This window comes from Mesoplodon densirostris, chromosome 4, assembly GCF_025265405.1.
Source record: "Mesoplodon densirostris isolate mMesDen1 chromosome 4, mMesDen1 primary haplotype, whole genome shotgun sequence".
NCBI lineage: Eukaryota > Metazoa > Chordata > Mammalia > Artiodactyla > Ziphiidae > Mesoplodon > Mesoplodon densirostris.
This window is the reverse complement of record NC_082664.1, coordinates 2842685-2869581: the sequence shown is the minus strand read 5'-3', so window position 1 is coordinate 2869581 and position 26897 is coordinate 2842685. Positions and strand designations below refer to the sequence as shown.

The 26897-nt window shown below is 44.7% G+C and overlaps 1 protein-coding gene across 16 annotated transcripts in view; it reads left to right on the top strand.

The window, feature by feature from the left end:
* Nucleotides 1-26897, top strand: part of KLC1 (kinesin light chain 1) — a 59297-nt gene that overhangs the window by 25937 nt on the left and 6463 nt on the right. For 3 of the 16 annotated variants that reach the window (XM_060095561.1, XM_060095558.1, XM_060095562.1), the window contains exons 6-15: nucleotides 1394-1481; nucleotides 2085-2186; nucleotides 4995-5168; nucleotides 5325-5424; nucleotides 9972-10021; nucleotides 10107-10174; nucleotides 11496-11604; nucleotides 14623-14784; nucleotides 21663-21793; nucleotides 25856-25922. In XM_060095561.1, coding sequence (XP_059951544.1) covers nucleotides 1394-1481; nucleotides 2085-2186; nucleotides 4995-5168; nucleotides 5325-5424; nucleotides 9972-10021; nucleotides 10107-10174; nucleotides 11496-11604; nucleotides 14623-14784; nucleotides 21663-21793; nucleotides 25856-25922 — 1051 coding nt within the window. Of the gene's footprint in view, nucleotides 1-1393; nucleotides 1482-2084; nucleotides 2187-4994; nucleotides 5169-5324; nucleotides 5425-9971; nucleotides 10022-10106; nucleotides 10175-11495; nucleotides 11605-14622; nucleotides 14785-19473; nucleotides 21373-21662; nucleotides 21794-25855; nucleotides 25923-26897 lie in introns of those variants that run through there. The other 13 variants (XM_060095563.1, XM_060095560.1, XM_060095559.1 and 10 more) reach the window with 12 other exon arrangements.

Genomic DNA, 26897 nt, shown 5'->3' with positions numbered 1-26897 from the left:
CCCCGCCTGCCGCAACTAGAGAAAGCCTGCGTGCAGCAATGAAGACCCAACACAGCCAAAAATAAATAAATTAAATAAATAAATTAAAAACAAATCAAAACATGATACACTTCTTGGTACATGTTGCCCAGCTGCTTTCAGGAAGGTGGTGCCAGTTTACACTCCTCCTCCTCCATCACCAGCCTGGGGATGGGCTGCTTGTCTCTTACTCTTTATTAATGGAGAAGTGCAGCATTGTGTATTAATTTGTATTCTGTGATTATGCGTTTTTAGTCATTTGTGTCCTTCTGTGAATGTTCTGTTACCTTTTTTAAAAAATATATATTTATTTATTCATTTATTTTTTGGCTGTGTTGGGTCTTCCTTGCTGCACGCGGGCTTTCTCTAGTTGAGGTGAGCAGGGGCTACTCTTCGTTGTGGTGTGCGGGCTTCTCATTGCAGTGGCTTCTCTTGTTGCGGAGCACGGGCTCTAGGCACGCGGGCTCAGTAGTTGTGGCCCAGGGGCTTAGTTGCTCCTTGGCATGTGGGATCTTCCCGGACCAGGGCTTGAACCTGTGTGCCCAGCATTGGCAGGCAGATTCTTAACCACTGCACCACCAGGGAAGTCCAAAACTTATATACTTGGCCAGAATTAGTGTGCTTCGGAGGATCTGGAAGCCTTATTAACCCTTCCAGTGTTCTGCAGGACAGTCTGGCTTCTGCAAGGCAAAGCCTTGCTGGGCAGCCGTTCTTTCTCAGTTGGGAAGTATGTGTACTCAGTCTCACAAAGTAAATAACTGGTTGCAGCCCCATCATCAGGTGATGAGCCCCCAAGGGGGCTGGGGCTGGAGGTGCTTCTGTCTCCCCACTGTCAGCAGGACCCTTTGCCCGCCCTGCTCCAGCAGACACTGTGGGGTGCATCCTGGGCTTCTGTTTCACAGGCTTTTCCGTGGCACGTGGCAAATCATTAGCTTCTTAGAGCAGCTCTGTGAGTCACGTCCTTCCTTTTTAGGTGGGCCGACTCTGACTGTGGAGCCCACGTGACGTGCCAGAGCCACGCAGCCGGTAGCTGGCAGAGCTGGGTGCAGACACCGGAATCCGTTCCGTCTGCCTCACCATTCTGGACGGCCTTGCTCACTGTGTGCGGGGTTATGGGGGTAGTATTGTCCCAGTGATCTAGACGGGAGGGCCAGGTTCAAAGCTAATCAGGCCCGACTCCCAGCTCACCTTGCCAGTACCTTTATTGATGGAGTCTTTTTCTCCTACGTTAGGAGTGTTTTTAATAGTTTTAATAGCTAACGTCTATTTTTTAATAACTGAAGCTTAACTTTTATTTCTTTAGTTCCAAAATTACATTTTAAAGAGATGTAGTAAGCTGTGTCTATAACACTTAACTGTATGTTTTTCAATTTAGAGACCAGAATAAATACAAAGATGCAGCTAATCTACTGAATGATGCCTTGGCCATCCGTGAAAAAACTTTGGGCAAAGATCATCCTGCGGTTTGTATACTGGTTCTTTCATTCTTTTTATATATTATTTTCCCTAATGTATTTTTATACCCATCTCATTTTAATATTAAACTCAACAGGGAAGATTTAAGAGCTGCCTTTTCACTGGACGGCACAGGTAGGACTTCCCTCACTTAGTACAAGTGGTGAGCTTCAGTGCTGGAGACTCCCATTTAGCAGGTGTCAGTGTGCACTTAAGTTGTTTATCGCCCCACCTCAAATGGATCACGTACGGTGTTTTTTGATCCTAAATCAAATTGCATGTACTTCTGTAAATTTTTTCATAAAGATTTTGTATTTATTAAAATCTGGTCAGATTTGCATATAGATCTATTTTGGTTGGCTTTGTGGCTTTCAGTGAAATTAAAAAAAAAATCAAGATCCTGTTGATGTTGATTTGTTAATATTCTGCAGTGTTACTTTATGCATCTGTCTGTAGACGGTGAGATTGCTCTTTCGCCTCTAAGTGGGGTCATGTTCCTTCATCCGGCTGAGAGCTCTTCCCTGCACATACTGGGCGTGATGAGTGTGTGATGTCTCCCGTCCCCTCCACTGCTGTCGTTTACTGTTCTTCGCGGTTCCCTGTGTTGGTAGGTGGCAGCAACTCTGAATAACCTCGCAGTGCTTTACGGCAAAAGAGGAAAGTACAAAGAAGCTGAGCCGCTGTGTAAACGAGCTCTGGAGATCAGAGAAAAGGTGCGACTGAGACGGTTCTCCTTGAGATGCTGTGTTTTATGCTTTTAAATAACTCACTTTTTTTTTTTAATAACTCACTTTTAAGCTTTGAGATAGGACCACTGTGATATATCATTACTGACCATTTACTGAAAATAAGCTCTTCAGTCAGGTGGGCAGCCCCAAACGCAGCCAGATGGGCCCATACACATGGGAGTTCAGGAGGAGTGGAGCCTTGAGTCTGCATGCCCTCCCAGCCTGAGGCCTGGAAATGATTCAACTGAAGAAGGAATTTCTCAGGCCTGTAGGTGGAAGGCACGGGGGCATTTCATTGACAGTTGGGCCCATGCCTGTCAAGAAGAAAAACATTAAAATTTTAAAAATGAGGTCAACAAATACGCTTATGAAACTGAAGAAAATGAATAATTGTTTTTGAGAACTAAAGAACAACTCAGAGCTATAGATTAAGTCAATGTCATGGATAGGTCATATCAGCTAATACAGTTGATAGTAATTAGGTGTTTTTAAATGTAACTTGTTAATGTCAGCAGTGCTCTGTATGACCGTGTATCCAAATGTTAGAGACTTGGCAGGTCCACGCCATGATTTTTTTTTAAGGTTATTTTATGACATATAGGTTTGTTTATTTGTTTGTTTTTGGCTGCGTTAGGTCTTGTTGCTGCGTGTGGGCTTTCTCTAGTTGCGGCGAGCAGGGTGTGCAGGCTTCTCGTTGCGGTGGCTTCTCTTGTCGTGGAGCACAGGCTGTTGGCGCGCAGGCTTCAGTAGTTGCAGCATGTGGGCTCAGTAGCTGTGGCTCACGGGCTGTAGAGCGCAGCCTCAGTAGTTGTGGCACACGGACTTAGTTGCTCTGTGACGTGTGAGATCTTCCCGGAGCAGGGATCGAACCCGTGTCCCCTGCATTGGCAGACGGATTCCCAACCACTGTGCCACCAGGGGAGTCCAATGCCATGATACTTTAATTTGACTTTTTGTGTCATTATTTACCATTGATACTGAGCAATCTCATTTAATTTTGAGTCATATGGCAAGGACTTGGGAAAGGGAAGATGAAAAGGGGCTAATTATCACATTATGCAGGTAAAGTTTTGTCCATGTTGCCATCTGCATAATATTTACAAAATAAAATCGTTTTTATTTTATTTTTTATTTATTCACTGAGATTTTGAGTGGGCTGGGGTTAAAATCAGGGAGAACCACAAACGTATCAAGTTGAGGATTATGAACTATAGATGATGATCAGATTCATTCATATATATTTGCTCTTTCATTCAGTCATGTAGCCAACATTTATTGAGGACTTGGAGGCTCCCTGCTTGGTTAGAGTTGGTGATTTCAAATTAGACACAGTCCTTTCCCTGGGAACACAGTGCAGTAGGCAGACCTTGGGAATGCATGTGCCTTGGCTTCTAACCTAGGGCTCAGGGAGCACATAGAGCAGGGGCTTCTCCAGGTACAGGGCTGGGACTGCACTGGGCATGGCCTCCCACAAACGGCCAGTGTTGGAGCTGAGTCTCAAGAACTGAGGTCAGAGCTTCCCAGGCAGGGAGAGGTAAGGAATGCAGAGGGGATGGAGAGGCAGCCTGCCTCATTGGGGACTGTGTAGGTAAAGGCACAAGGTGAGAGACTGGATGGCTGGCTCAGGTCCTGAGGAAGCAGTGTAGTGTTTAGTTGTCCATCTGTGTGCCAGCACCGTCCTAGGTGCTGAGAGGACATTACATCCAGACATTGAGACAAGGCATTTGCACACTGAGGCTTACATCTTAACGGGTGAGAGTCAGGCGATAAAGGACTAAATAGATAAATAAGATAGTTTTGGGTAGTGATACTTACAAAGAAAGAAAAAAAACCAGGTGATCTGCTTGTGAGTAAACTGGGTGGGGATGGGCTGAGGGCTCCCTTAAATTGGATATAAGGAGGTCCTCTCTGAGGGGACCTGTAAAGAGACCTGAAAGATGAGTTGTTTAGTGGGGGGTGGGGAGCAGGGCAGTGCTGGGAGAAGAGTGTTGGGCGTCTGGGACAGTAAGTTCAAGTTCGAAGAGCCCTGAGGTGAAGTTTGAAATGCGAGGGAAGTGGTTTGGGATGCTCAGAGAATCTGGGTCTGAATGTGAAGGGATACGTAGGATGTGAATTGAAGAATTGGAAGTTTCCTTTGAAGGCTGTTCTGTGCAGGAATAAGTGTAATGTAGTTAGACTCAGAAGGGCCAGGTGTAAGTTCAGGCACTTCAAAGACTGGGTGGTCATATTAAACAGCCTTTATAAAACCCAGTTTCCTCATCTTCAAACTGTGCATAGTATTACCTACCATGTAGGATTATTATAAGAATTAAAGACACTAAAGCACGTGAAGGAAATCAGCATAGTCGTCCCCTCCCCCCAAGAATAAGGAGTTCAACAAATTCTGGTTACGTTATTTTTTTCTTTTTTTCTTTTTTTCTTTTTTTGCGGTATGTGGGCCTCTCACTGTTGTGGCCTCTCCCGTTGCGGAGCACAGGCTCCGGATGCGCAGGCCCAGCGGCCATGGCTCACGGGCCCAGCCGCTCCGCGGCATATGGGATCCTCCCAGACCGGGGCACGAACCCGTATCCCCTGCATCGGCAGGCGGACTCTTAACCACTGCGCCACCAGGGAGGCCCCTAAGTTATTTTTATTATTACATGGGGAGCCATTTAAACATCATAAGCCTGGAAGCAAGGCACAGTCGTATTTATGTTTAGAAAGCGCCTTCTCATGATAGGGTAGAGAATGGATCGGATGGTACCGTGTGAAACAAATAATAAGTGTTTCTAATACACTATTTTTTATTCCCAGGTTTTGGGAAAGGATCACCCTGATGTTGCCAAGCAGTTAAATAACCTGGCCTTACTGTGCCAGAACCAGGGCAAGTACGAGGAAGTGGAGTATTACTACCAGAGAGCCCTCGAGATCTACCAGACGAAGCTGGGGCCCGATGACCCCAACGTGGCCAAAACGAAAAACAACCTGGTACGCTGACAGACGTTGACAGAGGTGCAACTCTGTAGATAGAGCCAGATGACTTTCCTCCTGAAATCTGAACTCTGTCTCATAGTTTAACCTATAAATAAGAACGTATGCTTCACTTACGTATGAAGAATAGTAAGTACTTTGTTTTATTTTAAGGCATCCTGCTATCTGAAGCAAGGAAAATTCAAGCAAGCAGAAACACTGTACAAAGAGATTCTCACTCGCGCACATGAAAGGGAGTTTGGTTCTGTAGATGGTAAGAAATGTACTTTTGTTTCTAAGCAGATGCAGTTGCAGGATACGTTAAACATAGTGATTTCCATGAAGCAAAAGGATAAAAAAAAAATAGTGATTTCCAGCTTGAACTTGGTAATACCCAAGTCATCACAGTATTTTCAAGACAGAATTTAATTTGAATTTTAGAAATGATTTTCCTTGGAGCGCTTATTGGAGCGGACGTGACCCAGTCTGAGTGAGTGCCCATCAGCTCATCATTCATCATCCAGGGACCGTGGTGAACCCTGCGTACCTGCCCTGGCATTACCGATAATGGAGTCATGCAGCCTGTGGTCAGGGTGATGGGCCACACTACCCTCACCAGAGTCCACACGTGCTTTAGGCACAACCTAGATGCACTGGCTCCAGAAAGCCTTCCTGGAGTCATTAATGCTTTCTAGAATTGCTCTGTAATACAGTGGTTCTCAAAGTGCCGGCAGGAACCAGCAGTTTCAGCACCACCTGGGACCTGTCAGAAATGCAGATTCTCGACCCATCCCAGGCCTGCTGGATTGTTTGACGGCCTTACGGAGCTAAGGCCTGTCTCCTTTGTATTCCTTAAAGTATTGTAGGTGCTTAATATTAATATTTTATAAAATTTTAATTGCTCAGTAAAACAGTATTTGTGTGTTACCTGAGGCATCTTCCCCCCTTTACTACCTATTACGTAAGGATTTCAGAATGTGAACAGTTGTTACTAGTGTGTGGGAAACCTTAGAATTCGTGGGGAAGAAGGTTTTGATTAATAAGTATTTCCTTCTATAGAGAGTTTCTAGAAACTACTTTTGAAAAATCTTTGAAAAGTATATTAGTTTTTCTCTGTTAACAAGTGGAGCAGTAAATCTCTTACTATCAGAAGATCGTAATGCCTCAGGCCCATCATTTTGAAAATGGATTCTGTTTGCAGTTGTGCCGGGATTGGATAACAGCCCACCTCCCTGGACTTGTACAGTTCACAGGGAACTTTCATGTCCTCCTCTAACTGTAGAGGCCTTGCTGGTTTTCTGTTGATTCCAGGCCATCTTCTTAGTGCTGCTTTAAAAAAATTTTACTCTTGGGGAAGACTTGTTTCCTTGCGATTTGCTAGCTTCTTTCTACTAAAAATAGTAACATGAAGTCCAGTTAATTGGGTTCTAGCTAAAAGCAGTTTTTCTGTACTTGGATTTGTCCTCCACACAAATGTTAAAACGTAGGACAGAAAAACATTTTTTCTTTAGGCAAGATGCACATGTGTCCTGGTTTGCTGTCGGGGCGTGGCTTTCAGGTCACAGGGCCTTCTTGGCTACAGTGCAACATTGAAACCCATGACCTGGTTTGTTGTCAGGAAATCTAGTTCTCTTAACTGTGGTGGATTCTTGTCTGTTCTAACAATAGGGTTAGATTAGTACATAAAGCTAAAACTGCAGTAAATAACAGTGTTATTAAGCTTTAAATACTGCTCACTCTTTTTTTTTTAATAATTGTGATATACAATTATTTTTCAAGTTAAACAATTGTACCAGCACCACTAACTGAATAATCCTTCCATTCCCCCCACTCATTCGTAAGGTCATATTCTAAATTCTTTATCAAGTCAAGGGTTTTGTTGCTGGTGGTAGTGGTAGTGGTAGTGGTGGTGGTTGTTCTTCTGCTGGACCCTTCCTCTCCATTTATGCAGGTATTGATTCTTGTACCAGTTGCACATCTTCTTGGCTGCTGTGGTTTGCAGTGAGGCGGGGTGGGGGTGAATTTAGATATGTGATGTGACAAAGTCTGTAAGTACGCTTCCTTTTTTTTTTTTTCCTTTTTGCGTTATGTGGGCCTCTCACTGTTGTGGCCTCTCCCGTTGCGGAGCACAGGCTCCGGACGCGCAGGCCCAGCGGCCATGGCTCACGGGCCCAGCCGCTCCGCGGCATGTGGGATCTTCCCGGACCGGGGCACGAACCCGTGTCCCCTGCATCAGCAGGCGGACTCTCAACCACCGCGCCACCAGGGAGGCCCTACGCTTCCTTTTTAAAACTTCCCTGGCTAGTCTCACCGTTGTTTTTTTTTTAAATTGACGTATAGTTGATTTACAATGTTGTTAATTACTGCTGTACAACAAAGTGATTCAGTTATATATGTACATTCTTTTTTATATTCTTTTGCATTATGGTTTATCATAGGATACCTAATATAGTTCCCTGTGCTGTACAGGAGGACCTTGTTGTTTATTCATTCTGTATATAATAGCTTGCATCTGCTAACCCCAAACTCCCATTCCACTCCTCCCCCACCCCCCTTCCCTTTGGCAACCACCAGTCTGTTCTCTATGTCTGTGAGTCTGTTTCTGTTTCATAGATAGGTTCCTTTGAGTCATATTTTAGATTCCACATATGAGTGGTATCATATGGTATATGTCTTTTTCTGACTTACTTCACTTAGTATGATAAGCTCTAGTTGCATCCATGTTGCTGCAAATGGCATTATTTCGTTCTTTTTTGTGGCTGAGTAGTATTCCATTGTATATGTGTACCACATCTCCTTTATCCATTCATCTGTCGATGGACATTTAGGTTGTTTCCATGTCTTGGTTATTGTGAATAGTGCTGCTATGAACATAGGGGTGCATGTATCTTTTTGAATTACAGTTTTGTCTGGATATATGCCCAGGAGTGGGATTGCTGGATCATACGGTAATTCTATTTTTAGTTTTCTGAGGAACTTCCATACTGTTTTCTATAGTGACTGCACCAATTTACATTCCCACCAACAGTGTAAGAGGGTCCCTTTTTCTGTACCTTCTCCAGCATTTGTTATTTGTAGACTTTTTAATGATGGCCATTCTGACTGGTGAGGTGATAACCTCATTGTAGTTTTGATTTGCATTTCTGTAATAATTAGTTATGTTGAGCATCTTTTCTTGTGACTGTTAGCCATCTGTATGTCTTCTTTGGAGAAATGTCTATTTAGGTCTTCTGCCCATTTTTTGATAGGGTTGTTTGTTTTTTGTTGTTGTTGAGTGGGAGCTGTTTGTATATTTTGGAAATTAAGCCCTTGTCAGTTGCATCATTTGCAAATATTTTCTCCCATTCCGTAAGTTGTCTTTTCATTATGTTATGGTTTCCTTTGCTATGCAAATGTTCACTCTTTTAAAACCAGTATTTAAAACTAGTTTCATTCTTCTCCTATGACATGCCAAATAATCCTAAGAATAGTTAACCACATACTAGTCTTCTAGTTAAAAACAGTTTAAATGTGTACTCTTATTTAATATTCTCAACAGTCCTGTGAAGTGGGTCACACATTACTCCATTTTAGGAGCGAGGACACTGCAGGCTAAGCGACTCACCCAGGATGGGTAGCTGATGAGTGGTTGGACTGGGTGGGAGCACAGATCTTATTCTCCAGAAACCTCAAAAATAAGTGAAGAGACGGGATCATGAAAATCACCTATAATTTCATCATCTTTTAATTTTTTTAGTGTCTTTCCTTCCTTTTTTGCCTATTGATTTGCATAATTGAAACCACACTTTATATATAATCATGTATACTGCTTATTTTCCTTTATACTTGTAGCTTAAGCATTTTTCATGTCATAAAAGTATTTTCATAACCTTCGCTTTTTAAAAAAATTTATTTATTTATTTGTTTTTATTTTTGGCTGCATTGGGTCTTCTTTGCTGTGCTTGGGCTTTCTCTGGTTGCCGTGAGCGGGGGCTACTCTTCGTTGCAGTGTGCAGGCTTCTCATTGTCGTGGCTTCTCTTGTTGCAGAGCACAGGCTCTAGGTGCGTGGGCTTCAGTAGTTGTGGCACACGGGCTCAGTAGTTGTGACCACGGGCTCAGCAGTTGTGGCTCACGGGCTCTAGAGTGCAGCCTCAGTAGTTGTGGCACATGGGCTTAGTTGCTCTGCAGCATGTGGGATCTTCCCAGGCCAGGGCTCAAACCCATGTCCCTTGCATTGGCAGGCAGATTCTTAACTACTGCGCCACCAGGGAAGCCCATAACCTTCACTTTTAAGACTGCTTATCCTCCATGATGTGGGTGCATTAGTTGGAAGCTTTGGATGAGTGTGTTATGTGTCAGTGTTCTCAAAAGTGAAGAAAATTTTAAAGGAATATTGATTTGTAGTTTTTCCATTTTTGCTCCCAATATCTTAATATTATTTCTTAGACTTTTGTTTAATGTTAGTTGTTCAAATTCTGAATAGTCCCAAGTGTTACATGAGGGTTCTAGCATTAAAAGTTTCCTTATAGGAACCCTAGCATTTGTCTGTGTTTTTGATCTTTGCCTACCCTGTCTAGGTAGGTACCTGTGATTCCATGTCTTCTGTTTTCAGAGCTGCATGTGAATGGCCATTTCCTACTGGTTTCTTGTGGTCTGGTTCTGTCTTCATAGTCTTTATTCTCCATTGTGAAACCTTGTCTGTCCATGATGTGAAAAGTAATATCTGAGAAGGATCATATGGAAAACAAAACAGAAACCTTGCAGTTGCTGAAACTTGACAACTTCTACTTTGTGGGCTCTGTTATGCTTCAGTTTACAGTATGTTATTTTTTCTTCCCTAGATGAAAATAAACCCATTTGGATGCATGCTGAGGAAAGAGAAGAATGCAAAGTAAGGACATACTATTTCGAGAGATTCTGAATTGAATATATTGCTTAAGATAATTATTCACTTGAAATTATTTGCTATAATTTAGGGAAAGCAAAAGGATGGGACTTCTTTTGGAGAGTATGGTGGCTGGTACAAAGCCTGCAAAGTTGACAGGTACGTCTGCTTAACTGAAAAACAGAGACACAGCTGTGGAAGGTGCTAATGCTTCAAAGGTAGCTTGTAAATAACCGAGTATGTAAGTTCCTTAAAGTGGTGTGGTTGCACAGTCCCTGATTTTCCCCAAATTCCAATGAAAACTCCGTAACTTCGTAAATGAGGTAATTCATGTACACAAAACCCACTGTAATATGGGTCACATGGGTAAAATATTGGTTCTGTTCATTAATGCTGTGTCTAAGGCTAACTACCAGATCACAGGAGAAGAGATGACTAAATATAGAGACACAACATTTAAGGTGGCCATAGAGCAAACTCACGGGAAACAGGCCAGCAGACGTGCAAAAGCCAGCACTTTGCAGGTGTGTCCAGGTGCACACCCCAGTCTCTCCCGCAGCCCTCAGGGCCTCTGTGTCTGCAGAGGGTTGTGTGAGCTCCTTCACCAGCAGCCCGTGAGCCTGTGCAGATGCCCGTTTCCTCTTCTGACTGCAACACCTTTCCTGCAGTCTTTTTCCTATTTTAACTTTTGCTCACCCTTTAAGACTTAGTTTACCAGTCTTCTATTTCAGAAAAACTCTCTGAACCCCTAGTTTGGAACAAGTACTCCTTCTTTGGGTTCCCCATAGCACTTAGCATAACTTCTGAATTGCATGTGCTTTGTTTCTCCCAATACTCTGTAAATTGTCTCAAAGACATGGAGTATAGCTTCCTTTTTTCTAAAGCGCCTGTCATCAGTAAGAAAAAAATCTCTTGAAGTATATCTGTACTAAAATGAACTAGATTTATTACTCGTTTCTTAGTAAGAGTGCTCTTTGAGGAGTGCAGAAACACTGTCTGTGTCCACACTGTTGGTTCATCCTTTCGCACACACAGCCATCATTCTGTGGCTCAGATCTCACTGGTGATGAGTTTTGGATTCACTTGGCTTCCCCTCTACTTGTAGAGGGAGGGGGGAAGGTAGATAGCAGCATTGAAACGTGTGTCCTCTTTACTACCTGGCACAGTCAGCTCTGCCCCCGAGGGGGGAAGCCTGATGGTCACTGGACAGACCCAGAATAGACATTTCTGTTGAGACTGCCCGGTGGTCTGGAAGGAACACAGGGGCATGTCCCATCAGCCACAGGGCTCAGTGCGGTAGGCAGGGGATGCTTGACACAGAAGAGCCTTTTAGAGTTTTACAGTTAAAAAAAAGTACCATAGAAATTTAAATAATTTTAGCCAAACATAAGTCTCTTTGTCCTTTAGATTATGTGCTGTTGATAGTGGTTGCTCTAAAACTTATATTTTATAGTTTTGTATATCATATGCTTTCTTACAGTCCAACTGTTACAACTACTTTAAAAAACCTTGGGGCACTTTACAGACGTCAAGGCAAATTTGAAGCTGCAGAAACATTGGAAGAAGCAGCCATGAGGTCACGTAAACAGGTCAGTCAAAAACCTTCTGTTTTTAATTGAGCCTTCCGTTTTTAACTTTGAGTTTAATGATTCTCTTTTACAAGACTTATTGAAACCTTGATTTAGAAATGGAAAATGTTTACTGTTTTAGTTTGTACAAATAAAATTATATTGTTCAAGCGACAATATAATGTAAATATATGGTAAATATGACACCAAAAGCACGAGCAACAAAAGCAAAAGTCAGTCAGTTAGATTCACCAAAATTAGAAATATTTGTGCATTCAAGGACACTATCAAGAAAATGAAAAGACTCACAGAATGGGTGGACATATTTGCAAATCACATCTCTGAGGAGGTCTAGTGTCCAGAATGTATAAAGACAAAAGGACCACCTAATTAAAAAACGAACACAGGACCTGAATAGACATTTCTCTGAAGATGCTACACAACTGCCAACAAGCACATGGAAGGACGCTCAACATCATGAGTCATCAGGGGAACGCAAATGAAAACCACAGCGAGGCGCCACCTCACACCCACTGGGTTGGCTGGGATTCAGCAACAAAACAGAAATAGCAAGTGTCGAGGAGGAGGTGTAGAGACGGGAGCCCTTGTGCACTGCTGATGGGGATGCAGAACGGTGCAGCTTCTGTAGAGAACAGTTTGGGTGTTCATCCAAAAGAGAAGCATAGAGCTCCTATCTGACCCTGCAAGTCCACTCCTAGGTATACACTGGAGAGAATGGAACGCAGGTACTCAAAACAAATACAGCCGATTCTCGTTATTCATGGTACTTATGTTCTATAAAGTTGCTCTGAACACTGAATTAGCAAGTACTGAACCATTGTTTCTAGGGAGATACAGAGTTACGTTCCTGGGAGCCTCTGGTCACATTTACTTCAACCGATCAATACGTAACCTTGTTTTAGGTGTGTTTCTGTTTAAAGGCACCTTATGTAGTATATGTTGTTGATTCATTAGCATCGAATTATGGCCAGCAGCACTGTAACTTGTGCCTGAAGAGAACTTACCTTTCTCCATAAGGCACACCCCAGCCTTCCTGCGCTTAGGAACACCAGAGGACACTTGAGCACCGCTCTCAGGGGCCGTTTTAAACAGTGAAACCACTGACCGAAATGCGGAAAACATGGCACCAGATGATTTAGACTGGGGGAGGGAGGATGCTTGTTTACAGTATAAGGTGAAACAAGAAAGCAGAGTGTCACCTTGTTCGATCTTAGCTGGGGACGTGCGCGTCGGGTGACTCCAAGTTTTCTCCACTTTGTGTGTCTGTGAATGACCCTGAAAGCACTGCAAGTGTTGATTTTAGGATTACAGATACATTTTGGCCAGTAGGTGGATTAGCAGATATGGCCTCCGTAAGTGATGAGGATTGATTGCGCTTGTGCACGAACGGACAGACAGACATGTGTTCGTCGGTGGATGAGTGGGTACACGAGGTGGTATATCCATGTGATGGAATACTGCTTGGCAGTAAGGACCACTGAAGCGCCTTCCTTCATCAGCTGGGGCAGGTTAGCTGTGCTGAAGCTCAGCTGTGAGGAACATACAGGGGAAAGGCGGGGTTCTTGCCCTTCAATTACCAGTTCTAGAGCAAGGAGGTAATGTACTCCTGTGTATGTGTATAATGCCTATAAAGATGGCAGGTTTTGTTTTCTGTTTTTAGGGCTGGAGGGACAGGTGTGGCTTTTTCCCCTGAATGGTGTATATGTAGCCTATTCTGCAGTTGTTGGTTTATAGCCACCTTTTGGCTGGGATTAAAGTTGCCCATAGGTACCTGAGAACTTCTTCCTTCAGGAGACTCTGTGCAGAGGGGTTCGAGAAGGCCCAGTGTCGTGTTGTCAGTGGTGCTCTCCTAGCCTGTGCCCTGCAGGAGCCCCTTTCTTGAGTCCTGTCGTCCTTCCCAGGTCTTCTGACTCTGAGGGGCTACTGTTCAGGGGAGGGTGCCCTGGGTGCAGGCGGCGTGGGATTCTGGCCCGACTGGGGGTGGTCCGTGGTGCTCCTTCATCACTGGGCTTTGCTGTAAACCAGTGCCAGATAGTGTTCATCCAGCCGGTGGTGTCTAGAGTCAGGAGCTGCAGATGTTTAGAGAAAGGGGTGTTGCTAGTGCTTTGTTGAGAGCAGCCCCTCCTGCGCCTGGGAGGGCCACGGCCCGCTCCACTGTGGAGGTCGCCGCAGCACATGGTCTGTTTGGGTGTTGTGCCCCCCTGGGGAGGAAACCCTCAGGGTCAGCGAAGGGGCAGTATTTGCAGGGGCAGCTGTTGGGGTTGGGATTCCATGTGGAATAAAACATGCTGCACCTGCTCATCAGATGGTGCTGCAACGCACATGGAGAACGTTTGCTGCTGGGTGTTGATCCGGTTATGTGTTCACTCAGATGTGCGTGGGGTGATCGTCGAGAAGGCAGGCGGGCGCTTGCTGCTGCCCGTCGCTCTGCGCAGTAGGGAAGTTTGCTGTTAAAATGCCTGTTGTTAAATTAGTGGCTAATTTTTAAAAATGTTATACCGGGAACAAAGTAATCCGTGAGTTTTCAACCATGTACTTATTTTGGAGGCATGGAACACCAGGCACTTAATGTTAAAGTGTCAAAAACTGGGCACTTTCCCAGCGTCTCACCATGAAACTTCCAAACATAGAGCAAAGTTGGGAGGATTTTATACCCGTGTACCGCCTCCTAGATTCAGTCACAAGCATCTCTCCCATCTATCCATCCTTCAGTTCTTTTTTTTTTTCGATGCCTTTCAAAGTTGTATACCTCAGTACACTTCCTTTTAAATACTTCAGCGTGCACATCATAACCTGGAGCTCAGTAGTTGTTTATAATTTTTTAACATTTGAGGTAAAATTTACATATGGTGAAATGCACAAGTCTTAAGTGTACATTCCTGAGAATCACTGTTCTGATTTTTCCCTCCAGTGTTTAAGAACTTTTTTTCCCCTAATATACATTTAGTTATCTTAGAAATCCCCAATAAAACTTAAGTGCTGATGGATCAAACCCTTTTCCCCCTGCCTGGCTCGCAGGGTCTTGACAATGCTCACAAACAGAGGGTAGCTGAAGTGCTGAATGACCCTGAGAACACGGAGAAGCGGAGAAGCCGCGAGAGCCTCAGCGTGGATGTGGTCAAGTACGAGAGCGGCCCTGACGGAGGGGAGGAAGTGAGTATGAGCGTAGAGTGGAACGGGGTAAGTACAGTACACAGCGCGTGCTCAGCCTGTGCTGCGAGGCCCCGGGCGGCAGCCTGGGCTGTCTCCCACCGGGAGTGCTTTCTGGCATCTCCTGGCTTAACTGCTAGACAGCCTACTTTTCTCAAATTAAGTACAAATTAAGCTTTTTGTAAGTTCTTCTGCTAACACTGAAGTCTGTTATTTGTTTGAAGTAGTAATTTTCTTCTTTTTAGGAATCCATGAAAGCTGTTTGGCTTAACTTTGAGCACTTAAATGCTGATTGAGTGTCCTGGTTTTTAAAGCATAATTCATAATTTGGTTTTATTTTAATATTAGGATTAGTGTGGCAGATAACTAACTTGCTTTTTTAACTTACCCATTTTCATTGCTAACTTCAGTGCTCCTAATTTCACTGACGAGGCTGCTGTAGATTTTGTTAGAATTAATTTAAATACTTCCAAGGAAAAGGGTGATTCAGACAGAACTCGTCTGTAGAAGAGAACAGGTCAGGAGTGAGAATGTTAGGGTGGCTGCTCTTCATGTCCCAGCTCAGTCCACGGAGGGCCCAGCGGCTCACCGCTCTCCATGGTTACCTGCCGGAGGCTTTTGGGTCCCGAGCATGTGCCTCTATTAGAAACATGTCACCTCCATGGCCAGGCTGTGCCTCTGCCTCTGTGGAAGTTCTTACCACTGCTGTTTCTCCAGTATTGCCTTCTGGACATTTTCTTTCTAGTGAATTTTTGTAACACGTGGGTAATTTTTTTGTACATTGAGCTGGTGTCTTTGGAATTCTGCTTTTATGGGGGAGGGTTTAATGCAGGATTAGCTTTAATGCATTCAGGTGCAGTGTTGATTTTTTTGAAGTCACGTAATGCAATTTGATTAGTTGTAATTGTGCAGATGTTTTGCCAAATGGTAGTTTGGGGCTTTCTTATAGTCTATCTTTTTGAATCTATTTATTCTTTGGGATTTTCTACAGCTGTAGCAATTTGGTAAGGGTCAGCACTCTAGCTGACATTTTATACAGAATGTTGTTGGCCAAGCTTTAAGGGAGAGCGTCTCTTTCGGCCGTCTTTACCTGGCAGCTCCCTTGCTTTGGTTTTCCTGTGCCAAGACAACCAATCAGCATCTGCTTTGACCACTCACCCTGTCGGGCAGTCGCCCAAAGCGAAATGAGGGCGGCTCTGCCCTACTCGTGTCCGTGTCCAGCCCGCACTGTGTACTGTACTCTCCCCGAGGTGGCTGCTGTCTGCGTGCTCTGTGTAGGAGGCCCTCCTTCCACTGGTCTCCAGGAGCCAGGGGGCAGGGTTTGATCCTTCAGAATGAAGTTCTGGAGGAGCTTTCTCTTGAGACAGTATTTCTAGGTCAATCTTTCTATGAAACCACGTGAAAATAAAGTTATTGACATCTCAGAGTTCTATTACTGTCTTCAAGACTGAGACTCGGGGGTGAGGGAGAGCTGCTCTCATTCCTCCGTGGAGGGGTGGGTGGGCAGGCGTCACGGTGCAGTGGGCAGAGGTGGGACCCCGCCCCCCAGTTCCTGCTCTCTGCCCTTCACCTCACATTTCCTCTCTCACTGTGGACATGCTGTCACTCAGGACACACACACGCTGGGTGCTGGATACCTTTTTACTTGACTTTTAGACACTAGCGACTCTGCATCTTTGACAGAATCCACCCCAGGGTGCTTCGCCTGGGCTGGATCCAGTTGACTGAAAGAATCTAGACTGCAGGTCATCCAGTGCAGCGGTTCCTAAACTCACTTTGAGCAGCAGAAGGAGCCATCCCTTCAGATGGGTCTTATGTGAAACAGTGAGTCAATAGAGCCCTGCTTGGGTTAACCAGGGAGGGACAGGTGAGAGCTGGCGCCTGAGGCCACGGCTCAGACCAGCACCGCCCGCCCCGCAACGGGGGCCTTGGCTCTCAGGCTGGTTTCCTTCAGAAGCTCTGAGGTTCTGAGAGGTTAGTGCTGCTCTCCCAGCACTTGACTTGAGTTTTATTTTCAAAGCATACATTTATGTTTTAAAAGGAGACAGGAAAGGCAGTGTGCACCCTTAGGTGGTGTTTGGTTTTTTTTTTTTTAACATCTTTTTTGGAGTATAATTGCTTTACAATGTTGTGTTAGTTTCTGCTGTATAACAAAGTGAATCAGCTATACATATACACGTATCCCATATCTCCTCCCTCTTGCATCTCCCTCCCACCCTCCCTATCCCACCCCTCTAGGTGGTCACCAAGCACCGAGCTGATCTCCCTGTGCTACGCAACTGCTTCCCACTCGCTATCTACCTTACGTTTGGTGGTGTATATATGTCCAAGCCACTCTCTCACTTTGTCACAGCTTACCCTTCCCCCTCCCCATATCCTCAAGTCCATTCTCTAGTAGGTCTGTGTCTTTATTCCTGTCTTACCCCTAGGTCCTTCATGACTTTTTTTTCTTTTTCTTAGATTCCATACATATGTGTTAGCATACGGTATTTGTTTTTTCTCTTTCTGACTTACTTCACTCTGTATGACAGACTCTGGGTCCATCCACCTCACTACAAATACCTCAATTTCGTCTCTTTTTCTGGCTGAGTAATATTCCATTGTATGTATGTGCCACATCTTCTTTATCCATTCATCTACCCTTAGGTGCTCTTTAGATACAGCTTTATTGAGGTATAATTGCGTGCAACCAGAGGAGCCCATTTTAAGCCCACCTTGGTTTAGAGGCTCACACACTGCTGTCCCCACATTCTCTCGGTTCAGGTGTGAGGATGAAGTGTTCAATGCTGTCTCTGCGTGAGTGCAGATTCCCCTGGGATTACAGGGCAAGCAGGTTAAGCATAGTTGCTATTTGCAGCCACTTTCCTGTGTGCATCAAGATTTTCTCTGTTATGCAGTCAAGATAAAAGATAAAAATAAATTGGGAGTTGAGGTGGGCGCTGAGGCTGGACCTGTCTGTAACTTCACGTTCAGATCACGGGTTCTCTAAGGCAGCCTCATTGTTCTTACTTGTTTACTTTAATCATAAGAACTTGTTACACGTTTATAATGAGAAAATGCTGTTGAGGTTTTATTTTATATTGGGGTTCTACATTAGATTTTAATTTTTTAAAGAAGGATTTCAGCGCTCCTTAAAAAGTTTGGAAACCGCTGCTGTAGGGAAAGTGCTGAGCTGCTCTGTTGGGAAGATGCACAGAGCCCTCACTTGGGTTTTCACAAACATTTTCACAAGACACTAGGCGCAGGCCTTCTCAACATTCAGAAATAACATGGACCACAAAGGGCAGTGTGGTCAAAGACAAACTAGGTTATAATAGTTACTCCCTGCAGATACTGCAAATCTGGATCAGCAGAGAACTGAATTGTATGCTATTAAGATATAAGAAACGTAAGGCTCCCGGGCATATTCTAATTCATGTGAAGTTTCTGGATGAGATTCTTGACATGGTAGATAATTTGTTTAGGGAAGTACAATTCTGTTCTTTTTCTATGTACCATAGAGATCATAATTGAAGTACTTGAAAATGTAACTTCATCAAATGTTATTTTTGTGTAAACTGTTCAGATCTAAAAGTCACTGTCAAGATAAGTCTCTTACGGTCCTGCTTCTAAAGATGCAGATGCTCTGTGCATAGTGACCCTTTCTGGGTAAAATTGACTTCACGTTAACTGTGAGACACATGTGTGTCAGTCACCGGGACCCAGGTCCCCACTGGGCCACGCAGGAGCCTTGGGGCTGCACTGTAATTAACGAATTGCCTTTGCAGTGGTCCCACTAGGCCACCAGGAAACATCAGACGTCTTACATTCTGCGTGGAATCTGAGCTTCACCCGTGCTGGCCTTTCTGTTTTCAGAGTGCCAGTTCTCTACTGGGGTCCTTCTGAAGTAGCCCCACCCCCATGTCCCCATCCTTTTTGTACTGCTCCCCATGTTAATATTTCTAAAAGCTTTTAATACACTAAACTCTTCCCCAGGATTCCTGGGAATGAGGTAACTGTTAATTAGAAATAATGTAATTTTTTAAAAATAAAAATTAAACTGGGAAGACAACTAGAATAAACCAAAGAATTTAAAAACACCAAATCACCTGAAATCCATAGATAATAATTACTGTCATATAATTCTTCACCAATACATTATACTATTAATTTTTGTTCAGAAACCCAGTTTTTTGATGCAAATATTCTTTCATGGCAGTATAACGATCTAGACTATTCTGAAAGTGTTGGAATACAGTGAAACCTCCCAACCCTCTAGTCTGTTTTGAGTAGAAATCCACCTTGTTTGGGTGGGTTTATGCTGTCCTTCCTGGTGGTTCTCAGGGGCCAGGTTCCCAGCTGGTGAGAGCGAGGAGGGCAGGCAGACCCACCTGCTCCACCGCCCACTTTCCCTCCAGGTGCTGCTCCCTAAGCCCAGCCCAGCCTGCCTTGCGGGGGGCGCGGGGCGGGGAAGAGTGAGTGTGTGTGGATAAGTGTATGAAACGCTCTTGGAATCTGACTGAAATTACTCTTCCATATTCTGCGGAGTGTCTAGTACAGGAATATTACAAATAGTACTAACGAGTAGCACTGAATTTTGAACTGAACACGAGGAGTTGTACTATTTATAGCATTAACATTTTAACATTCTGTTTCTAAAGAGCAGCAAGAACTTGTGTTTTCTTGTCCTCCCAGCATCGGTGGGGAGTTGGTAACAAGTTTTATTTTTCCATTTTAAAGATGAGAAAGATGAAGCTCGGGCTGGTTAAATGACTTGCTCAGCGTCGCATGGTGAGTCAGCGCGGGCGGGGCTCAGGTCCCCGCGGTCTGGGGCTTCCAATCTGCCAGGACCCAGGATGCGTTGCTGCTTCGGAAATCCTTTTTCTAGTTAATTTTATTTTGGATTATCAACTGCATGTTTAAAATGTGCTATAAACTTTAAAACTCAGTGTTTCTTAACATTTCTGAAATGTCTAAGATGTTAGTGTTTTTCAGAGAAAGTCCTTTCTGATTTCAGAGAGAACTTTATAGTTTAGTTCTATGCAAGAGGATTTCTGATAAAGTTAAAGCTTTAATGAATGCACTCCTCCTGTGCATAGCAGTCTTTCCTTTGGTCACTGTCGATGTTTTTTGTTTCAGAATCTCCTAATGTATAGTAACTTGAAAACCTTTTTATTGTAAGTATCAAGGAGATTTCTAGCACGGTGCCAGTCCGTGCTCTAAAAATGTTGAATTTTATTTTATTGAGGATTAGGAGTGATTTTAGTCTAGATTATGTAAAATGTAACATAAGGTCCAGTACCTGTTTCATACGGGGCTGACAGGAGCAGACAGAAGGTAATTCCAAATACTAAAGCGGTCAAAATGCTGCTTAGATTTTGTGACCTAGAAATACTGTAAGCCAAGCTGTGCTGCGTGGAAACTGGCTCTTTTCTCATGAGTTTCACCTGGGCTTTCTCTCTCCCTTTCTGTCTAACAGGCCTAGCTGCCCTCTGTGACACTCTCACTGTCTCCTGCATGATGGGCGGCATCCCCTCCAGCTTTTCTTCTCTCTCCAGTGCTGACTGCTGTGTTTAGCAATCCCCTAGGATTCCTGTGAGAGCTGCACCTCTCTGTGACTGGCCATTCCGGGTGGTGCTGCTGTCCTTCTGAGGGGTTCCTTATCTCTGTATACATGTAGCTTTGCCAGACGTGTACTTAGTAATATAAACTGTGTTAATAAAACCATTTACTGTGTAGTACATGAGTTTAAAATCTAAGAGCAATTAGCTGTTCACTTTGGTAAGAGGTAGGTAGTTAGTAGCCCCCAGGTGTTACTGCCGTGGCATGATGGTGAGTGTGGCACTACCCAGGCTGCTGGAATAGGGCATGTGCTGCTCCTGTCGCGTCTGGAGACCTGGCGGGACCACCCTGGGCTCCGGGCGCTCCCCTTGGGATCGTGCTCAAGTAGAATCCGCTATGTAGTCTTTGTGTGACATTTTGGCAATTCTGCTTTTCTCTACTAATCTTTAAGTGTTCAGTGATTTGTGTATTGGTGTCTTTCTAACTTCTAATAAACTCACTCCAACTGACCTGTGTCTTGGTGTCTGTCTGCTTGGTAGACCTTCTCACTCTTTCCATGGAATGCAGCATTGCCGTAGCTTCTAGAACTGGTGGGGCTGCTGTTAATCTTACTAAATGATTCATGCTGAGAATAAAAGTTCTATACACATTTTTTTCACTCTGTGTATTTGATTTTCATATGCAGATACTGCCAAGTGTTTCACTTATTAATGTCTGAATCAGTTATACGAAAGCTGGGCACTCTTTTACTTGCTTCCTACAAGGCATCTAAGGATTTTTAGTTATGTGTATAGAACGAACGTATTGTTTAATTTTCCCACTACATTTATAATCTACATTTAATAAAACTGTCCTATAAAACTTAATGAAGAAACAGTATATCTATTGCCTGTAGATGAAATTGTTAAAAGGAAGTTGCCTATGTCAAACCTAAATGTTTTAGGTCCTTTTCTGTTTCATGGACCAGATGCTTCCATATTTATTAAACATGGAGTTTGATTTTGGTGACCTTCCTAGAAGCTGCCTTAATTTCCTTGAGTCTTTCTGTGTATCTTTTGTTTCAAGACAGTAATATAATTAATTTTCCTTTGGGGATTTTACTACTTCTGTTTGAATGAGCTTTTTCATGTTCAAAGGTTTTCATATTCATTGGATTATCTTTCATGAAATTTAAAATGGATAGATTTCTATTTAAAGTGTATTTACATACATGGCGAATTGATAATTTCTGTAGGAATCACATTACCAGCAAGTCACAGACCGGCAGGTCAACTGCGATGTGAATTCTTGTTTTCATTTAGCTTTGTCTCTTGCGGGTTGGGAGGGAGAACCATCTGGCGCTTCACATTTGTTCACATTTTTTTCAGGATGGCACTGGATCTTTAAAACGCAGTGGTTCCTTTAGCAAACTCCGGGCTTCAATTAGACGCAGCAGTGAGAAGCTGGTTAGGAAGCTGAAGGGAGGAGGTTCACGAGACAGTGAGCCAAAGGACCCTGGGTAACTATCGCCGCCCCGCCTGCCCGCCCGCCCTTCTCGCCCGCAGACCTCAGAGCTGCATTCCCGCCTGCTTCCCACGCGGTAGCAGTGCAGAGGGTTAGTAGCTGCAATCCGACCTTTTCCCAGGATAGGTTGAGAAAAAATTGTGAAATTTCCTGTTGAGAGGCTAAAAGAGCTGAAGCCTTTGAAAGAAATTTGTGGAATTTGATTTTGTTACATGTGCAAAGAAAGCCTTAACAGTGGAAAGTAGGAATTTAATATTAAAATATTGAGCAGATTAACTTGTTTTTTCTAAGTTTGTATTATTCATTTTTAAAACCAGCATTAGCTTAAATCCTTTAAAGTTAGTTTTAATCTTTTAAAATCAAATGCCAGCTATGTGACTATATTAAATCTCATCATACAGGTATTACTATAGGAAGAAAAATGGTTTAAATAGAAGGATCACAATTTCAAGACTTGTTATAATGAGTTTCTTTAGGAGATTTAAAAAAACCTTAGGTTTTTCATGTGTTTAGAAAAGGGTCTCTTCAGTCATGAGTCTTTTAAACAATAACTTTTAAGTTATCAAAGGAAACTGATTCTAGGATATTCCTGCTTTTTATAAGGTTCGTCAGAGGAAGGGTTCTGTGTCCTTCTCTGTTCGTGTTAACAAATTGCCCTGGTTTCTGGGTTATTTCTGGTGTAAACGGCTTCCTGTTTTTGGATGCGTTTCTCACAGAAGCTCTGTATTGTACTGTCAGCTGTTTGTGAAACTCAACCTCCCTAAAACGGTACCTCTTTTGTGAAGGTTGATTCTTAGTATGACTCTGTTTTAAAGTATTTCACTTTAAGTTCTGTAAGAATTCTAATGTCTCAGGACTGAGACCGAGTTCCTTTGGGTAATGTAGGGGAATATAAAGGTGGGTGCGTTTACAGCTGTGCGCTTCGCTGCCTGTAAGGCACGTCCCGTCTCATCCCTCTTGTCATCAGTTGGGGCCTGACTCCCGAGACCCCTGGGGTCGCCCAGCCCGGCTCTCTGCTCCCCGCGCCTCACCCGCACCTGTGGGGAGAGGGGCTGGGCTTGCCCTTAGCTCCGCCCCCCGCATCTCTGCTGGTGGAGGGACTTGCTTCCCGATGGCCTTGGCGGCAAGAGGAGCAGTTGGATGTTTATTTGCTGCCATTGCCCTCGTCTCAGAAATGCCTGCAGTCTGCAGAGGGAGTTCCCCGCGCTCCGCCGACGTCCGCTGTGAAACCGCCGGAAGCTGCGGTGTTGGAAGCCACTGGGGGCTTCTGCGGGCACGCGGGGCGTCGGTCCTGCCTGGGAGGAGGCATGTGCGCACTGCCTTAGGGAAGTGGGTCCTAAAGTGCCCTTGTTTGGTTTCCAGAGCTAAAATGATAGGGTGCTGTCTGCCCCTCTCACAGCGTGGTGAGGGGCTGAGCGGATTGCTGGGCCCTGCTGAGTCCCGATCCTGATCCTCGGGCGGGGCTGATTCGTGAAGTGAGGGCGCGTCACGCGCTCTGTGCCCTACGGGCCGTCGGCCGGTTCCGCCAGGGCAGACGCACTGTGGCCTGGGGTTCTGGATGTCTCGGGGCTCGTTAGGGCAGCGTCCAACTCTGGCACCGAGTCCTGGACGCGGCAGAGCTCACAGTTTCTCCTTCTTCACGTCTTTGTCTTTCCCGTGACGCCGCGTGTGTGGACGCTCCCCAGTACGGATGTTCACGGCGCTGAGAGCGCTTTGCCAGCCTGACCTGATGAAATGTAGACCCACACACTTGCATATTGTAACAGTTTTCCCATGTGGTGTTATCTGGGTTGATATCTTACTAAACTTTTTGAAAAACTAAATAATTTAGAAAGTTTATCCCATCAAATGCATGAAACAAAGTAATCTTTCCAGGTAAGAGCAGCAATCTTTATTAACTAGACCAGTGGCTCTCAAACTGGAGCATGCCTCGTCGTCTCCTGGAGGGTTCCTAAAACAGACCGCAAGGCCCACCCCTGCGTTTCTGATGCAGTGGGGCAGGGGTGGGGGTGAGGTTGGGGGGGGAGGGGCGAATTTGCCTTTCTAGCAAGTTCCCCGGTAGCACCAGTGCTGCTGGGTGGGCCACGTTGTGAGAATCACTAAAGTGGGTGCCCCGGGAGCAGGGTCTGCAGCCTGCAGTGGGCACAGCTCCAGGGAAGCACTGGACTGCCTGATGGTCTGGGCACCGCGGGCTTCAGTGAGACTGTGGGTGCGATTCCGAAGAGTCACTGATGGGGCGAGCTGTTCTTTCACTTGACCTTGGAAAGAAAAGGAAGTTTGAGGAGAAAGTTTGTGTACCTTTCTTAGGAAAAGGTAGCTGGCCAATTAAGTAATAGAATAATTAAATATGGCAGAATATAATTCACTGGTTATTTGGTTTGATTTTATCCTTTGTTCTTTAGTGGTTCTGATTAGAGGAAAACCTGTCCAGAGCTCTAGCAACATTTGTGTGGGGTTCATTGGGATGTTTTTGTCTTGTCCTAGGTGGGAAGTTCGGGGAGTGAGTTTTTTTTTTTTTTGCGTTACGCGGGCCTCTCACTGTTGTGGCCTTTCCCGTTGCGGAGCACAGGCTCCGGACGCGCAGGCTCAGCAGCCATGGCTCATGGGCCCAGCCACTCCGCGGCACGTGGGATCCTCCCGGACCGGGGCTCAAACACGTGTCCCCTGCATCGGCAGGCGGACTCTCAACCACTGCGCCACCAGGGAAGCCCTGGGGAGTGAGTTTTATAATACTTGGGAATGAGTCAATTAAGGCTTTGCTTTTGGTGTAGTTTGTTTGGTGACAACTCAGTAAGTGCCTGCTGTGTGCCTGGCACTGTGCCTGTGGTGCTGGCGGCCATGAGTCCATCACCTGGGCCTTTGGTCCCTGCAGCTGGTGTGCACGCGCGTGTGTGTGTCTGTGTCTGGTTGTGCTCAGCCTTCACACCTGTGCTTCACCCTTGCAGCCATGCCCTCAGCTTGTAAGTAATAGTGGTCACTGTTGATTTCATAGTAGTTCAAATTCAGAATTACTGATCCTACTATAAACATTTAAAAATAACCTTTCGTATTGGTTCTTTTAGCTTTAAAAGAGAAGGTGGCTTTTTGAGGTCATCCGTGGTGGCAGTAAGCAATTACAGTGATTATACGACTCTCTGTAAGTTAAGTGTAGATTAGAGGTAATTTGTAAGATATTTTATTAAGTATTATAAAGGTGTTAAACGGGAGAAAAAAGTGAATATCTATATATAAATCAATATGTTTTTTGTAAATGAAAAGCCATGAAATATGTTTTAAATTTTGGTTTCTGAGCAGAGAAATACTAGCCTTAGAGTTTATTTTACTAATAAAAGATTATTTTTTCCTAGTTTTAATATAGAAAAATCTACAAAATACAGCATATATTTATGCATTTGATCTTAATAGTGAGCTTTGAGGGTCTCTCTTTTTTAATATTTATTTATTTATTTATTTGGTTGTGCTGGGTCTTAGTTGTGGCTTGCAGGCTCCTTAGTTGCGGCATGCGTGTGGGATCTAGTTTGCCAACCAGGGATGGAACCCGGGCCCCCTGCATTGGGAATGTGGAGTCTTACCCACTGTGCCACCAGGGAAGTCCCTTGAGGGTCTCTCTCTGACGCAGTCACTTAGGGGCGAGGTTTACGGGAGTCGTTGAGGTCCCCTTCCTGAAACGCATCTCAGGAGGCTCCTCGGGCTCCTACGCCGAAGTCAGCAGGTGGCATTGGCAGAGCCCCTCGGCTCCTATAGGAGCCAGGTTTTAACAAGTGAAACTGCAGCGACACTGGCTTTATGGGGCTCGAAGATAAACTTTTTGCTGAGAAAGACGCAGAGGAACTAAGTTTTTTTCTGCCGGGTGCAATAGAGTAGATCTGGGATGTATGTGTAAAGAGTTGGGTGGGTTTCCCAGTCTGGGCGAGATAAAGGCCTCCTCTCCGTTAGGGATGGTCCCAAGCCCCCATGGTGACAGAGGCTTTGGAGGGGTGGCTTTGCTGTGCTCCCTGCTCCTGGTTGACTGATGTGCTGACGGTTTGTCCTTGCATGTCCGCCGTCCTGGGTGCAGCATGAAGCGTGCCAGTTCTCTGAATGTCCTTAACGTGGGTGGCACGGCGGCCGAAGACCATTTCCAAGTAAGGAGCCCTGCCCCACTTAACACCCTTTACATGTTGGCTGGACCTTTCCTCATCACTGCTGCCATTTCAGTAGAGCCTGTGAACATTTTAGTATTTCTGATTCAAGACAAATAGACACCGTAAATGATACTTTCATAGTCAGCATGAACTTAACCATCTGAATTATGGGAATGCTGTGAACATTCTCAGTATACGAATTAATGATCTTTACAAATACATTGATTGACAATTAAAAATTAAATATTCTGATAAAGTAATATCAAAACTTGACCAGTTGTTAATTTGTATTATTAATTTGTATGATTTTAGCTTCTAGTAGTTTATAACTAATATAATGTCTAGCTAAGCTGTTCAGTGTTTTAAAACTATTCAGAACTTCACTAAGTACAGTCACTTTGACACAACAGTCTTTAGCACTTTGTCACCTGTCCAAGTCTCACACAGACCAGTCACCTTTGCACTTAAAACTGTTGGCATCCTGTTCTCCATTACAAATGGCCTTTTTATTTTCCATGTGTGACTGGTGGGTGCGCCCAGGCCTCTGGCCCCTTCTGAGACCTGGCTGCTGTCCACCGGGACCAGGTGTCCTGGTCACACACCTGTTGATGCAGCCGCTTCCCAGTCACCTCCGTCCCACCGGTAAACTATTTGACGTACAGGGACAGTGACGGCCGGCAGGTGTGCTGACCTTCCTCCTCACCCCCAGCACGCTGCGGGGGCGGCTGTCCCCAGGATGCTGTGGTCGGGCCTCTAGCTTAAAAGCTGCAGGGTGCTGGGAGGATGCACTCCTGACGATGACAGTAGAAGAAACGACTTTTGTTTTTAAAAGGCCTGGAGCTGACACAGTCCTTTTGCTCCCGTCTTGTGTTTTGCACACGCACATCTGAGCGTCAGGACTCGCGTGTGCTGGTGCTGTCAGTGCCGAGACCCCTGGAAGCTGGCGTCACGTGAGGTGCTGGTTAAGAAGAATGT